This window comes from Rhinolophus sinicus, linkage group LG02 (assembly GCF_036562045.2).
Source record: "Rhinolophus sinicus isolate RSC01 linkage group LG02, ASM3656204v1, whole genome shotgun sequence".
NCBI lineage: Eukaryota > Metazoa > Chordata > Mammalia > Chiroptera > Rhinolophidae > Rhinolophus > Rhinolophus sinicus.
This window is the reverse complement of record NC_133752.1, coordinates 71,890,189-71,907,732: the sequence shown is the minus strand read 5'-3', so window position 1 is coordinate 71,907,732 and position 17,544 is coordinate 71,890,189. Positions and strand designations below refer to the sequence as shown.

Here is a 17,544-nt window from a genome sequence, read left to right as displayed (position 1 = left end):
CCTCCTGCCCACACATGGATTCCTTGAAGTGACTGGTTGGGGAAAAAAGCTTTAGGCATGTTAACAGCAAGCTTGAGTCTTATCCCTGGAGGCCACACTCTGAGACCACAGGACAAGGACCTCGACCTGCCTGCCTCCCCCCCCCCCCCCACACACACACACAGGCTAATGCAGGAAGTGATGTGCAGCCAGGTGGAGGTCCCCACAGCTCAGAAACTGCCAAGAAGCTCCCATTCCTACTCTTTCTTAGAAACCAGAGGCTGATGGGATCATAGAGCTGGAGGCCACTTCCTTATTTTGGGAACAGATCTTTTATTTTATATGCAAAGTCCCAGCTAAACAATTCATTGTGATATCTAATTATCTGCTAATTTATTTATTTATTTTTTTGGTCACTGATATTCTCAATTTGCTATTCCCCAGGTACAGGTTTCTGGATTAATTCCATTGATCTTTTCACTTAAAAAAATGGTAAAGTATCTCCAGAACATTGACTTTATCAACCCTGACAGTAGTACTGCCTTTATATATTACAATGACCAGAATGTTCTTTACATTTCCACTGCTTTGCAATTAAATCTGGAAGGATTACCTGGACATGAGACTTACCAATGGCTCACAATTTCTAAAAAGGATTTTAAGTCCATGCGTGTAACATTACCTGGATATAATTCTCTAAGAAGAGAATTCCTATTTTATTAATTTGCCAACAGTTTCAGAGGGAGGGGTGTTAAAGTGATTGAAATTTCACAAGATTGACATTATTGCTTAAAGTGCTTGAATTGGTTACATTAAAAAAATTAAGGTACAGGTTATTTTAAAGAAAAACTAAATTTCTGGAGTTTTTTTTTTTTTTTTTTTTTTAAAGCAACAGAATCATATGAATGCCACACACATACAGTAACTATTTTGGTTACACAGAAAGGGAAGCCAAAAATAAATTAATGTAATACTGGAAAACAGAAATTTAATTAGGCAGAAAAGTAGGAAATAATTTCCCCTGACCCATGCCATTTACATGAGTGAATCACAACAGTGCTATTAAATGCCTTGACCATATGACAGCACACAAGGGCAAAACATTTAGTGCACAATATTTTAATACACATGAATATACAACGTTGAGCAAAATGTGAAGTCTAAAGATAAAATCCATCTGTAATAAAGCCACACTCCAATATCTAAAATAAGTCTTATGCCCGTTAGGACATAGTCCACTATCAGGCAGGCCCATGAGATTAAGGGCGTCCCTGGAAATAAATGCGTAGGGGCCATTCCTGTCATTTTTTTCCCCACTTCATCTGAAATACAAAATATCCCAGGCTCTAACACCAAATACGACTGTCTTCCTATTCAAACCAACAGCCTCTAGAGTTGTTCCTTGGCTCACTCCAAACCAGGCCACTTCGTGCTGCCTTGGAACGGAAAATGTATCAACATATGAGGACTGACGTCAGCATTTTACCAAAATTGACCTTTAATCAAATGACTTTTTAGCATATTGTACCATAATCTAGATGCTAAACTAGTAAGTAACCAATAAAGCAAATGTTTTTTTCTCTTTAAGTGTAAAACACTGTGACTTATTTTAAATCACCCAGCAGTTAAAAGAAATACCACAGGCCTACTCACTCCTGCCAGAAAATGACACACAAAAACACTGGCCATTTGAGGGCATATTGTTGAGTCTTTGTGCTATTGTTGACCTCAGAATGGTCTCACATATCCCATACCAATCTCTGCTTTATGTGATGAATGAGGGATAAAAAATTTAAAATGTTTGCATGCTGTCTTTACATAAACAGAGATGACTAGGAGGGAAATGTAGCTTCCCAGTGTTTGTTTCATTAACGGAAGAGGAAGAGGGAAAAAATTACCAGATAGCTCTAATGCTTAAAAAAACTGATGGAGTGTTGGTAGATAAGTGCATTTTGGTCTTTTACCAATCTTCTTTTCCTGTCACACAACCATTTATGTCTGTGCATTATCTTCCATACTTATTTTTTTTAATTCTAAAAATCTATCCCTGAATACTGAATTTTAACTGATCCTTTCTATTAGAAGGCATTACTTCAGTTAAGTCACTGGAAAAAAACTCTTTACACATTAAAAGAAAAAAAAGTACTGAATCTATGACTTGGCATGTAGATATTACTTCAATAGGCTTCCAAATGAAACATTTTTTTTCTAATAAATTAGCTTCAAGAGTCATTTCAAAGATAATTTTAATAGTTTTGCTTAGAATCAGTTCCAAATATATTAGATATCAACCATCATTTTTTTTTAAACTTTGCAACCTGCAGTCAAATATATGGGTTATAATATGGTACAAATAGTTCCCTACATCAATCAATTGGAAAGCATCTCTCCTGGAAAACAGAATAAAAACTCACCTTCCCGGTAAGTGATTACTGCATATGTTTCATGGAGGAAAAACAGACAAAATATTTATAAATATGAATTTGCCTCTAAATAAGGCAAGATATATTTTTGTCACTCGTATAAAACAATAATGTGAAGATCACCCTGTTTTCATCTTCTCCAGTGAAAAGTAAAACATTTCACTTCAAGCATGAACAGATGAAGTGTCAGCATGCTTATTTAAGTTCTGAGCAATAAACAGTTCAAGATATTTTAAAGATAAGAAATCCAGTTTTCATCTAGATAAAGTGCTATGCTCTTAATTGTTGCAAAATGGCCACTAACATTTTCAATTTCAATTTTAGTTCACATTATGCCAAACGTTTGCATGTTCGTTCACGGATTTATTAGGTAACAAAATATTATGTTCACAGTATATTATAGTGTATGGAAGTCAACTGACTTCCCAAAGGAAGGTCTATGACTCATAGTATTTGTAGGAAACCAAAAATGAACTCAACAGCAAAACACCACATCGACCCTTTTAATAAAAGGTGCCAATACTCAAATGACCTAATAAATACATATATAACAAAAGTGAAAAAAGTAAAAGTAACTATGGTGAGATGAGGTTCTTCCAAAAAACTGTCTCGTCAAGCGTTCTAGGAGTCAGAGTCAAAGAAATGCCGCCATTTTGTTCCTTCCTTCACACACCCACTGACACGTCCTTTGACTGACCTTCATACCCAGCTAACTCCACTCTTCCCTCTAGGGAAGGTTCCATGTTAGCCCTAGGACTTGCCAGTGCCTCAGTAAACAGACTAAAATGTTAAAAAGTGAACGGCTGTACAATGCTGCTGATGGTAAAGGTGCAGTGCCTTCGTTCTTCTGGATAGAGAATGACGTTGGTACTGACTGGCTAAGGAGAGCTGTGCCGGACGCAGTTCCCATGGTGTCCCGGCCCTGCGGCCACAGACTGTGAAACACCAGCAGGTCTGGAAACACACCTTGGAAAGCTTAGCAGTGCCAGATAAAGGATAGATAAAGTCACAGGACCTTACAGAAGAAAAGTGTCACTAAAAACAAACAACAAAGAGTTATTTTCCTGAAACTTGGTTTTGGTAGAAAGATAAGCAAAGTAACATTTCACTGTCCACAGATGCTCCCTCCTGTTGTCTTTGCCTGCCCTGAGCTCCTTACCTTTCTTGCCCCGGGAATTCTAATGGTTAGGTGAGCACAGCCCAGGGCAGACGCTGGCCACCACGAACAGCTCTTCAACCCTGTTCCACCTAGAGGATGATTTTAGTATCGAGGTTACTCACTTTTAAACATTTTCACTTGCACAAACTTAAAGCTATAGTCGCAGCCCTAAAAAGTGAACATCTACCCAATTCTTCTGTCAGGTAAGAGGCAGAGAAGCTAAAAATGGGTAGCAATGCTTCCAGGGACAAGTTAAAGGAATGCTCTGAAAGGAGACCCTGGAAGCCATTTAGGAAGTTTAGCAAAGACCCAAAATAGACTGCAGACATTCATAGGAAATGTCATTCTAATTCAGCCAGACATAGCCAGTGGCACAGCTGACACAATCCTAAAGTTAGCAACTGTTATTCATATAAATCTTACTACAATCTGATTGCAGTTAACTCTACCTCAGACTAAAATAAAACCACGAATAGTGCTGCATGTAAAAAACAGAGAGAGAGAGAGAGAGAGAGAGAGAGAGAGAGAGAGAGAGTCGCACACAGCCAGACCATTGAGACTTGGAGTAATACCATTGGTGAGCCACTGAGGAAGAAGAAAGTCTGCAGAGAAACCAAGTAATAGTGCTTTGAACATTTTCCCCCACTCAAATTAGTCCCACAGTTCTTTAAGTTATTCTCTTGACTGATAGAATAAAATATATCCAGATTCTGAATTTTTTGATATATCTGACGTCAGACCATAGAATTCTTCAATAGCTTGGGCATCTATTTTCTGCAATAAAACAGAAAAAAAAACAATATAGTTGTTTAATATGATTACTAGAAGGAAAGAAAAATTAATGGACTGCACATACAAAAAAATGTAAGAAACACTGTTGGCTATAAAATCACAATTGGGGAACTTTCAATAGCAAATGGATAAACCCACAGACTTGGCAGAAGAACATGATTACATAAATTGCAAATCTTTGGGGAAGAAAGCCACCCTTTAATCTAGCAGCAGCCATATGTGAGCACTCTTGGAAGAAGCCAGGATTTCTGTCTTTCAAATGGTAAACTGGAGAGTCTGGGGAATAACCTTGATTCTTTCATAGTTCATTTCCTTTAGTGGAATTCTCTCCGGCTAGTATTCCTTTAAAATAAAATCAATATATGGAATACTTTGGTGTAATATACCGACTCCCAGGTCCAACAGACTGAACAGATATATTTAAATCATAACTAATACAAGAAAAATTTAGTATAATGAGAGACTGTTAGCAGAACTTTGAAGTTTATTATGTGGTCTGTACCAGAGAGGGCCTGAGTCATATTAGGAAAAAGGATTTACATATAAATATGAATTTATGGTGGCATAGCGATCCCCTGTCTATGGCTGATGAGTTAACTTAGCAAAAACACAGATTAATGAGTTCATGATTATACCCACCCTTCTCCCTTTTCATAAAGAATGGGGAGCAGATTTACTTTTGAGAGAAATATAAGTTGTTTTCAAGTCATATTATGGAAAAATAGGCCTATTTTCGAAAATGTCCACACATCCACATCCCCCCAAATGCCATCGGCACCCTCCCCCTATTGTAGAACACGCTGCGTACAAACCTCTACGATGTCGTCATCAAACAAAAGCCAGAAGCCATGACTTTTCACAATAGTAATGTAATGCCCACGATTAGGACCACTGGAAGAGAAGAGACAAAGTTAGCCCGTTAGCATTCACTTCTCTATACAACTCTAGGTAGCGCTTTATAAGCGGTGATTCCCTAGGAAAAGCTGTGTCATTAGGACAGAGGACGTGGCCCAGGTCCTGTCCATGCCCACGTTCTTGTGACAGTTTATGGAGGCGCCCCGGTGCCATTGTGCTGGGCACGGGAGAATGAATGCAGACAGGAACAAAACATCTGTTTTCTAAGGACTCACAATCCACTGGGGGAAAACAGATATTTAAATTCAACAAATATTAATACATAATCACTGTATACCTACTATGTGCCAGACCCTATTCTGGCTGTCAGGGGAAAAAGCAGTGAGAAAAACCAAGTCCCACTTTCTTGGGGAGGGGGTTGAATCTGCAATAAACAAACTGAAATATAAACATATTTCCAGGGGTGGTAAGTGCCATGAAGAAGAGAGCAGAGTAATGGGATAGTGATTGGCAGAGGGAAAGTACTATTCGAGGTAAGTGGTAAGAGAAGTCCTCTCTGATAACACGAGACTTAAGCAGAAGGAAATTTCCCTGAAGGAAAGGGGGGTGGGGTGGGGCAAGTCACGTGACTACATGATGGAAGTTAGTTTCAGGAATAGGGACTAGCAAGTGCAAAGATCCGGGAGAGGAGGTGGGTACAGTTCTTTCTATGTTTGCGGGACAGTAAGGAGGCCAGGGCAGCGTGAGCCAGGGGAGGAAGCCTGAGAAGTGGGGAGTCAGGTATCATGGTTAAGATTTCAGATGTTGCTGTGAAAGCGCACAGAAGACACTGGGAAATTATGAGGAGTGACATGATGTGATGCAAGTTGTAGAAAGATGTTAACAAATGACAATGCATAACAATAGCAACCACTAAATTAAAAACGTGTGTACTACACAATATGGAAAAAAGTAGAAAGAACAACTAAACAGCGGTTAGTATGTAGTGAGATTTGCACAACTGAGAGGAATTTAACCATAAATCTGCAGTTTTGTGTTTTCAGTGTACCATTAAAGCTGAAAAGCTGAATTTCCTTTTGTTTGCTTTTTTTAAAATACACGATGACCCACGTGACCTGTTCCTGCCTGTCTCCAGCCTCCTCCAGCCACTCTTTCCCTCTCCCTCTGAGCTCCAGCCGACTCTGCTCTCTTCTGTTTCCACACACATCACCCTTCACAGGTTGGGCCTTTGCACTTGCTGTAACCACCTGAAATGATCCCCTGGATCTGCGTGCTTGGCCCGCTTTATCCCTTCGGCCTCAGCTCAAATGTCACCTTGGCAGATCGATCTTTGCCGATCACGTTCCCTGAAGAGGCACTTCCCATTGCTCTCTCATTGTCCTGTTCATTCCTCACACCATGAATCAAAATCACAAATTAGTTCGCAGTGGTTTGGGTTTGCTGGTGGCAGGCTGCTGTGTGTACTTCTTTATTACCTTTCTCACTAGATTCTCAGCTTCATGAAGGCAGAGCCCCTGTGTGTCTTATTCACTGCTGTCCCTTTAGATCCTGCCACAGAACCCAGGAAATGAGGGCTCAAAAAATATTTGCAGTAGAAATCAATGAATGAGGCTGCGGACCCGCGGCAACTGTGGGCCAGGAGATGCCGGCACGGAGAAAGAAGGGCTCAGCTCCCTAACTTCACAGCTTTCCGGGGCCCCCACCCAGATCTCTGTGCAAAGGCCCGCTCTGCTCCATGTATCAGAACAATCATACCTCTAGTGGGGAGGAATTTAAAGAATCCTTGTTAGCAGCATGCATGCCTTGGCACCAACTCATCCTTGCTGCCAGGGCTGCTCGGACTTGTGCCCCCATTACAGAAGCGTACTGTTCCAGAACCCAACCCCCCACTTGTCCCTCAGCCCCCTACATGGGTGTGTGCCCTGCCCTCACCAGCGCTCCCAAGGATTAGAGGTGGCACCTAGAGATTCATACTGGAAACCCACACATACCCTACAATCTGCACACTGCTGTTTCCCCTTCACCAGTCCACACCGCCTGCCTCGGCCACAAGGACCCCCAGGTCGCAGGCTCTGGCCCTGCCAACACTGCCTCCTCTGAACCTCTACCAGGGGTCCCACCAGCATTCACGGCTAGCTTCCTGATCACCGGACCCTTGTGTGCTTTACAAGAATTGCTGTTAGAACTGTTCTTTGGAGAAAACACAAAGCTGGCTTGTAACTGGCCGATAACTATAACTTACTGGGAACGTAAGAAAATATCCAGTGACTTAAAGTTAATATGCACAGGACAAAACACAGGGTGCTTCAGATGTGAGGTACAGTTTCTGATACCATCCACCCCAGTACAGGGTTAAAAATGCATCCATCCATTCCTGTAGTAGAACTGCACCCTTTTGGTGATGCTCCTTTCCCCACCATCCAATCCAGGCAGACAGGGAGGAAAGGACGCCCGCTGTGTGGCATCCCAGGCCAACACCTGCACGGTCAGGAGCAAGGCCGCGCCTGCTCCAGGAAGACAGCATGCACCCAACACAGCTGAGCAAAGCGAAACCAAAGGTGAATTCTCAATAGACTTTTCCATGCTTAGACATTTTTCAAATTACTGAATAAAAAGTATTTGTTCAAAGGACTTTCAGCAAAACACTTTGCTCTCCTGTATCTAAGGACCTTCTCTCTCTTTTTCCTGGTTATGTATTTCTTATAGAATGTTGGGCAAAGACTGAAAACTGCATAAAGAATATTTTTAAGAGTACATTTTCAATCATTCGAAATACCAAAACAATTAGATCTACTATGTACTTCCAATCTTTATTCATACATCTTGAAACACTTGAGATCCTATTACATACATAAGTTGGCTTTTTAAAAATTAAAATAGCATAAGCTTTTATTTCTCCATGCTATTTCTTTTTTTTTTTTCCTCTCCATGCTATTTCAAACTCTTCCTAAGCATCATTTATATCCAACGGAGATTTATTATTTCCTTTGTGAGCGAACATTTGTATTATCATTATATCATAATGCATTTTATGTTATTATTTTATTTACGTAGGCATGTTTCGATTTCTGTTGAGATAATACATAAACATGAGCTTGGAAGACAGCCCAAGAAGTCCCATTATTACTGTCTCACAGCCCAGGAAGGGCGTGGCTGGGCCTGTCTCCGCACAGGAACGGCCCCCCAGCTGCTCACACGCACCGGGCCGCGGGGCCCTTACCTGCCGCAGTGAACCACCACAGCCACCAGGTCGTACATGCGGTCCAGGTTCACCGCGTCGCTAGAGGTGTTGAAGAGCCGGAGTTCCAGCGGGAAGACCACCCGGTAAGACAGCTTGGTGTACCTGTGGAGCTGCTCCATGTACTTGAACCGCTTTAGGTGCAGCGCCAAAATCATGGGCAGCTTTTTTACTCTCATCCTAAGAAACCATGAAATAGAAAATCAGTTGTACCTAACACCTGCTAGGGGACTAGAATTCACTGTTGCCTGTGCAAATGCAGAGCAGAAAGGGTCTAACCAACCTCAGACCAGCAAATAACCAAACCACTCACAAGAATAAAAGTATGCTTACTCATGTAGAGCTGCCTTATCCACCCTGCATCCTCCGCTAAGTGGAGCAGAGTCAGCAAGAGAAAAATGTAACAGTGGGTCTCTGGTCAAAGGAGACAATCCCAAATTTTTGTACCAATAAAAATATAACGTGCAATTGCTCTCTGTCACTGCCTTCTGCCTCCCAGGGAGGAACAATATTTGGACAATCACCCCTGCACATCCCACCCTGAGAAAATGGAGAGGAGGGGTGACAGCGTTTGAGAAAGGGAAGTTGGGGAGTGGCCAAGCAGAAGGGAGCGGTCTGCTCTTCAGGTTCTGAGGACCGCTGGGGATGTTCAGACACTGCCCAGCTGCTGGCATCAGGAAACCAAGCACACTAGGTTCCTTCTCACTCCTTACTCTGTGCTCTTGGGCAAGTCATTTCCCTTCTCTGGCTCTCAGTTTCCTCATTTGTAAAATGCAAGGGTGGGCTTACGGCGACCTTTCCCAAACTGGGCTCATGAGAGCACTGGACAGGTTAATAGATGTAGGGTTTCTGCGACCAAGTTTGGACACTGCTATTTTCTATTTTGAAGCTCCTCCCTGTACTTTACCATATTGAAGGTTTGGAGAAACCCGCAGTAAAGGAACTGCTCTCTTTTGTGTGAAACAACATTCTGCAAACTTACATAAACACAGACAGCTTTTTTCACTAGATGACCATTAGTATTCCTTGGTAAAAAGTCACAAAGACAACAGTGTAATGTAGTTAAATTGGTTAGAATAGAGGAGATTCCGGTCACGTTCCAGGCCCCCTGTTCTGTGAATATCCCGAATTAATGCAAATGATGCTTGGCCTGTGCACGTTTTCAATGCATACTATTTGAAAAGGGCAAATTTTAAGAGATTATTATTCAGGAATCTAATGAGGTAAAAACCCTGTTCATAAAAATAAGCAAAAAAAATCAGCAGAAACATACGAACTATGGAAAACCCTAATTTTATAGGAACACGTGATATTTTAATACATAACCTCCAGAGCTGAACAGAAACACCTTCATGACACTAAGAGGACCTGGGCTACCCTTAGGCTGGCTTAGAATATACGGATGGAAACAGTGGTCCCTTGACCACTAATGGGAGATAACTACCTACCACCTCCACTCCACCTGCCAGAATGATTAACCTTTTGCAAGTTCTGAGGCTGCGAAGACAGATGTTCATATCTGGGGGAGAAGGGCTGGGAGGCTGGGCATAGAAATTATTTCAACCTCAGCTCTAGACCCCTGAGGGTTTGGACGGCAGTAATAAGCATCTGAGTTACCTTGAAAATTCCACAAGCATGGACAGGGTAAATTTAACTCACAGTAAGGCTTCACAGGATAATTAAAATGTCAAGTCTCTTGGCTTCTGGGGGAAAATAACAGGGAATCACTGGTTATCTGAGATTGTCCAAGAGCTGTAACTGGCTGGTTGGTGCTAATAAAAGGATGGGCAACATTGGGTCCTACATCAATTCAGAATGTGATAACATTCTTATCACCTGTCCATATAATTGATGTGTCATTGATTTCATGATTCCTTATTAAATAATTAATTATTTAAATCTCTTGTATCTTCTAAATAAAAAGTTCCAATATTTAGGCAATACTAACAATGTTATTGTGTGACTACCATGTGTTACGTACTATGCTAAGTCCTTTCTATAATTTGCCTTTAACCCCAAAAGGATAGTGATTATATTTGATCACCACTTGTTTACCTAGCATTGTATCTGGCACATAGTAGTAGCACTCAGTAAATATTTGTTGAATGAATGAATGAATGAATGAACAAATGAGCAAACAACCAGAATAATGGACAACTCTCGAAGGTCAGCATTCTTAGCCTGGTTTTTACTAGTAAGGAAGCTAATTGATTTCTCCAAAGCTACTTGGCTGTGAGCCAATGGAACTGGGATTCAAAATCAGACTTGTCAGGTTCCACAGTCTGGTTCCTTCTCACGATACAAAGCCACCCCTTGAGCGAAATCCTTTACACACCTTTTCTGGGCCTCCTGTTTGCTGCAGCATGTTTCACAATAATATTTCTGTTCACTACACAGTGTTTCTGTGTTGCTGAAGTCTCTGCAGAGAAAAATATTTACAACTTAAAAAGAAGTCCAAACCGTATTTGGTAAGCCATGTTTTAAACCCTCTATTACCTGCAGGCTGACTTTTAAGTAAATGTGGCTAAAGAAGTAATGAGAAAAGATCCTACTTATGAGTAGGTGCTACGATGCCATTAGAGCATGTCTACTGGACTGGGTTATGATTTCACCGTGAGATATTTTCAAGTATAGCTTTATTTAATGGGACACACAGATAGATGTTTCCAAATGATTCAGAAAAAGCTCAGGGCCTGTAAATTGGAGATACAAATTTTAATAGAAAAATACTAACTGGAGTAAAAGCCCACCATAAAGTTGAATCCAAAAAAGTCAATCACATAAAATGGATTGAAGGTGACATAATTGTGCAGTTAATGAAAAACAGTATGTCTCAGGTGATCTATATTTTTCAAAAGCTCGTAAGTGAAGATAATGAAATTTAAACCGTACACAACTCTTCTTATATTGACTAAGAAAGTCCTAAGTAATCAGGAGATGACCACTTTCTACCAACCCTCTGCTCCCCGCTTTCCCACACCCCAGATAAGAAGAACATAACCCTACCTCCTTTTGAGAACAAATGTCATTGTGATGTTATATCTGTATTTCCCTTATCATGAGGTTTTATTGTACTACTTATAGTTTTCATTTTTTAAATGTCATGGCTTTTCATTCTCTTCTGGTCATCGAAATTCTACTTAACATTCCTGGGGTACTGTTCCAAAGGCTGAAAAGGGCATCCAGAATATAATAATACCCTAGCATATAATACCCTGAAAAAGTCTGTGGCATCTCCGTATCCACAGGGAGTGTCCCAGCACTAGAATGATCACATTTTATTAAATCGAAAATGTTATTTATTATTTACATGGTGTGAAAGACTCAACTACTTAAACAGAGCTTATCAAAGCACAGATTGTTCATTCATCAAATCCCCGAATGTTTACTGACAGCACTCCAGAGCAGGTGCTGGGGATTCAGAGAGCACCTGCCCTCACACAGCTCACAGTCTACCAGAGACACATGCAAGGGAACCACTGACAACATTTAGTGTTCATGCAGGTTAAACATAAATCATTTCACACGATTGATTCCCTTACCTAAAACCCTCCAGCAGTTCCTCAGTGTACTTAGGAATAAAACCCAAATTCCTCGCCATCGCAGACAGGCCAGCCATCCTCAAACTCCTGATGGCTCTTCTGACCTCTTCTCCTGCCCCACCCCCACCTCTTTCAGTCTGCTCCAGCCATACAGGCCGGCCTTCTTCTGTAGGTCAAGTGCTAGCTCTCCCTGCCTTGGGGCATTTGCAGGTGCTGTTTTCTCTACACTGACAGCTCCTTTCCAGATGCTTCCATGCTGGCTTCACTCTTTCAGGGATCAGTGCAAACATCACCTCTTGTGAGAAGACTTCCCTGTCCACTCTCTCCAAATCCACCCAGCCCCACCCCATTGCTGTCTTGTTTTCTTCTGAGCACGTATGACTATCTGAAACCACCCTCCTATTCATTTATTATTTGCCTCCCCTCTATGTGGGCAGTGACCCCGTCTGTGTCAATCACGGCTACAGCACGAGTACTGAGAAGAGGCCCAACGCACCAGCACTCTCAGTCATATGTTGGCTGAATGAAGACAGAAGCATGTGTATAAAGTCCAGGGAAAGGAGAAATGAACTTGAACTGAGGTAATTCAGGACATTTCCCCTAGGGATGATATCTGACTTGGGTTCTCAAAAACGGAAAGTGTGCCAGTGGATAAGAGTCAAGGGTTGCAGACAGATGGAATGTCTCAACACAGAGGGATGGAGGTAAGGCACCCAGTACATTTCTTAGATGCTAGCGTGAACCCAGTGGCTCTGCAGTCCCACCAACTGGCCCCAGCAAGGAAGAGGCAATAATCAAACAGAACTTTTAGGAAACACCATTACTGGTAGCGCTGTAAAGGAAGAACTGGGAGGGGATCAAAAGGCAAGGAAACAATTTGTAGGCAATTAAACTCCACCCTCAGATTTCAAGTGCTTGGTGCATAATACAGACTCAAATTTAGCTGAATACGGGCTGACTCTTCAGTGGAGTAACTGATACGAAATTTTTTCTTGGCCTACATAGGATTTATTGAGGTGGAATGAGGCGGGAGCCGGAAATGGGGGAGGTGAGTATGGGTGATGGTGGAGACTCACACCCTTGGAACATCTACCACAGATAAAGCTCTTTATTCAGCCAAAGACAGAATAACCAAGGCAAGCAGAGCAATGAAGAAGGGATTAAACACTGTCTACTCACTCTTATTTCTCAAAGACAGTTTTCTGAAGTATTTGTAGACCCAGATATGTAAAAATATAGCAGAAGTTAGTATCTAATTTAAAGACCCGATTTACAAATATCCCCCATCCTGCCCATCCCCAGCTGGCCAGAAACTCATTGCCACGAGAGAGAAGGTAATGCTTTCAGGGTGTCTCTGAGTTGAGAATTAGAAGAGGCTAAGTGAGGAAAAGGGGAAAACCCTAGCAGGAAACTCTGAGGCAGATCAGGTCTTTCAGTTGCTGCTGTACAGTAGTTGGAACAAAAAGGTTGAGGAAACTTCTCAGGCAACAAAGGTCGAGAAAGATAAAGGGGAAGGAGAGAGTAGAGACATCTTACCAACAGGATAAGATACAGAGGACAGCTTAGAGAGAAAGCGCAAAACTTTTTGTGTATTTCTTTAAAAAGAGTCATAGTGGCAATAAAGCACTATTTAAAAATACACTTTGGGAATAAATCTAATATGAAATGCACACCTTTATAAAGAAAGGAAACTACAAAATCTTATGGAAATGTGTACAAGAAAACTTGAAAAAATGAAGAAAGACTATGTTCATGGGAAGGTTATATATTATAAAGACAGCTATCATGCCCAAGTTCATGTCTGTATTTGATGCTTTTTAAAAAAAATTAAAATCTTAACTTTTCCAAAAGTTCAAAAATTGATTTTAAAAAAAAATTCTCAAGCAACGCTTCCCGATAATTTTCATGTCATGACCCACAGAGAAAATGATACAATATAGGGGGAGCCGGGGGAAACCAATACGGCAGTTCCCATATGGCTCTGCATAGCCTCCAAGAAGCTGAGGGAATCAACAGACACCTGTAACCCATATTCCAGGGCACGCCAGTTGGGAAGAATCTTTGTTCTATAATCTTCAGCAGTGGTTCTCCTGCTGTTCACTTGCAGAGTTTTAAAAACAATCTCAATCTCCATTCCCGGTCCCCACCACCGCCACCACCACCGTCCATTACATCAGAATCTCTCCAGGCAGAACCCACTTTTGTTCTTAAAGCTTCCCAGATTGTTCCTGCATGCTGCCAGGGCTGAGAGCCACTATTCCCAACACTCTGCAAACGTGAATATATAATACATGTAAGTCTCCTGGAGAGCTTGTCAAAGTGCAGATTCTGATTCATTCATTCATTTTGGGGAGAGACCTGAGGTGCTGCAGTTCTAATGCAATCCCAGGTGATGTCAGTGGTGCTAGTCCATGGGCCCCTGTCTGAGTGGCAAAATATCTAGAGCAGTGCTTCTCAAACACTGGTGTCCAAATCACCCAGAAAATTAATTAAACATAGAGGCCCAGGCTCACTGAAGTTGACTATGGCCTGGGCTTTGATTTTTACCAACCTCCCCAAGTGTGATACACTCCAAAGTATGAGAACCAATGACTAGAATATTGAAGATTAAAAACAGAAATCTCTGAGAAAGACGTATGTGTCAAATATTAGAAAATACCACATAACCACCACCAAACGTCAGAAAAACAAAATAGAGAAACTAATAGATAAGTGTGTGGCAATGAAGTATGGTGGGATGTATATGAACTTAGTATGTAGAAGTAGTTTCTCAAAATAAGTAGAAAGGTAATTAAAAAACAAAAAAAACCACAAGATTAATTTTTAAAATAAGAGTTTTGGGAGAATTGAAAAGCTACTTTCCTCCTGATTCCTAGCTAACCTCCCCAGCACCAGGAAAATTTAAATGAGAGGAAGACAGAGGAAGAGGAACGTGGTTTCAGAACACAGAGCACTTTGAGGAGAAAGGCTTAAGTTTCTGTGAAGGAGACACAGGGAGGGACTGAGGCTCTGAAATGGCAGACAGAAATACCAAAAAGGCCACAAAGGATAATTAAGATAGACTTCACGTATTTTAAATTTTTGCCCCAAGCCATCCCTGAACTTTTAAAAAAAGAAAAAAAACAACTTTTCTCAGTACCCTCCTATGATATAGATGGCTCACTTTGCCTAAGACACAGGACCCAGATTTGAAATATCAGAATCATAGCTCAGTGACAACATGGATTTAATGGCTTCTCTAGACCTGTATCCTGCATTCTTCAGGACAAAAGTTCACTGAACACATTGTAATAGAACACTGAAACCATTCTGGAAGGAGGTAGCAGAAATCTTATATTTAAATCCCACAATTTTAGCTTTATTTTTTTAACTTTTTCATCATCAAATGAAAGATGAAAATATCGCAGCAGAAGAGATATGAAGATACGATGTTAAGGAAGAAAATTCATAATTCTCATTTTAAAAACAAACCCTCAAGAATGCAGACAAAATTAAACTACCAAAGGGCCCAAAAAAGGTCATAACCATTCCTTCTCTTTTGTCTCAGAAGAGGCTGATGGATCAGCTGACGTCACTTATTCCCTGGGCCTTTCTACTGTGTGTCCTTTTGGAAGAGGTTGGGAAGCTGCCACCTCCATCACAGAACTCTCAGTGATGAATGGCAACACCTGGCAGACTTCCCTTTATGTTGGAGAGGTGAGATCTTAGGTGTGTGAGGTGTGATCAAAAAATATGGTGAATATTTAAAATTTTAAAAATTTATTACAATAAAAGACACATTGCCATTAATACCCCTCAAAATACTCTCCCACTTTGAACACACGTATCCCATCATTCTTGCCACATTCTGAAGCAGTTCTACAAGTCCTCTTTTGTGAGTGTCTTTTTCCTCCATCATAACACCACTCTTTTGGGTCACACATCGCTTCTGGAATGGCAATTCTGTCAAAAACTGGTTTGTCCTCATCCACCTTGTTCAACGGATCTGGCACCGTGCGTGCGACATCTGGCTCTTCCCCAAAGTCAAACTGATCATGAAAGGTAAATGTTTTGAATCGATTCTGAACATTGATGCAGCCACTACAGTGCAACTAAAGACACTCATGATGGGGGCGGCCGGTTAGCTCAGTTAGGGTGCAGTGCTCTTAACAAACAAGGTTGCCACTTCGATCCCCCAGATGGGCCACTGTGAGCTGCACCCTCCACAACTAGACTGAAACAACTACTTGACTTGGAGCTGATGGGACCTGGAAAAATACACTTAAATAAATTTTAAAAGTTTTAAAAAAAAAGAAAAAGACACTCATGAAAGCGGACTTCCAGAACTGCTTCAGAAAGTGGCAAGAACGATGGGATAAGTATGTTCGAAGCGAGGGAGAGTATTTTGAGGGGGGTCAATGGCAATGTGTCTTTTACTGTAATACTTTTTTAAATTTAAACATTCACCATAGTTTCAGATTACACCTTTGTACATGAAGGCAGGTACAGGTAAGACAGAGTCACGTCTAGTTTAAGGTGTAAAATGGGGCAGGCACTTCAGGAATATGAGCCTGGACAGTCCAATCACATGACAATCTCATGTTGTTTAAAAGGTATTGCAAGGCTATTTCGTACTCACCCATCCCAGCCTTAACATCTCCAAATGTTAGCCTGCCTTCATCATGTATGCATGCCCAATATATACATTTCTCCAGGAAAAAATGAAAACATAAACCTGGGTTACATTTCTTTATAACAAGGGTCCCGCAAAGGTTGAAATTTTAACTAACCAGTTAGCCCTTTCCCTGGTCAGTCTCAAAGCTACGGCCACTGGCATCTGCTCTTCTGAACAGCCCAGAAACTTCTTAGAAGGGAAGGGAAGCAGTCAAGCTCCCTAACTCCCACTTCTCCCTAACCCCTCTTCTCAAAGAAGGGGAATGGGCAAGTAAAACCTTTCCTCCCACTCCCTTATCTGTCACTAACATTGGCACAACCTTAACCATTTCTGCTCCCTGTGATCATAAAACTTTGGGGAAATAAAAAAATAGCTTCTTTTCACTAGAAGATTAGGAACACATACTATTAGGTTGGTGCAAAAGTAACTGAGGTTTTTGCAATTATTTTTAACCTTTTAAAGCACAAGTACTTTTGCACCAACCTAATATAAACAGAACCATTCAGAAGAAAAAGAGCCCATCCTTGGCTTACTAAACAAAGAGATAACAGACTTGTCCCCGACACCTGGACCTAAGGCTTTTGGAGACAAGAGCTGAAATGCCAAACCAACAGGAAGTGCTGAGGTAACTATCAAAGTAGCCAGTGTTGGGGATAGAGGGGGCGAGCCAGAGTCCAGGGAAACGGGGTAGCAATCAGCCCCCAGCTCACACAATACATTACTCCCAGATGAACCAACAAGTGCTTCTATGCTGGAGTTGGTGGCTTTGCCCTGAAAGCTGACTTTCTAACAGTCAATCACCACAGCAAGTCCCTTCAGTCTACTGCTTCTAGGAAGTTCCAGGTAACCTGCACTCCTGAGAGGTCAATTCTGTCACCCGATTCTTACTGACAAAAATCAAC

General features: G+C 41.3%; 1 protein-coding gene across 1 annotated transcript in view; it reads right to left on the bottom strand.

Moving 5' to 3' along the window:
* Positions 1-941: 941 nt before the first annotated feature.
* USP46 (ubiquitin specific peptidase 46) overlaps positions 942-17,544 on the bottom strand; it is a 60,725-nt gene continuing 44,122 nt past the window's right edge. Inside the window, exons 6-9 of the mRNA XM_074324566.1 lie at positions 10,782-10,865; positions 8,429-8,626; positions 5,166-5,244; positions 942-4,335 (exon numbers count right to left, since the gene is read on the bottom strand). Of these exons, the coding sequence (XP_074180667.1) occupies positions 4,234-4,335; positions 5,166-5,244; positions 8,429-8,626; positions 10,782-10,865 (463 nt within the window). The 3' untranslated portion in view covers positions 942-4,233. The remainder of the gene's footprint in view (positions 4,336-5,165; positions 5,245-8,428; positions 8,627-10,781; positions 10,866-17,544) is intronic.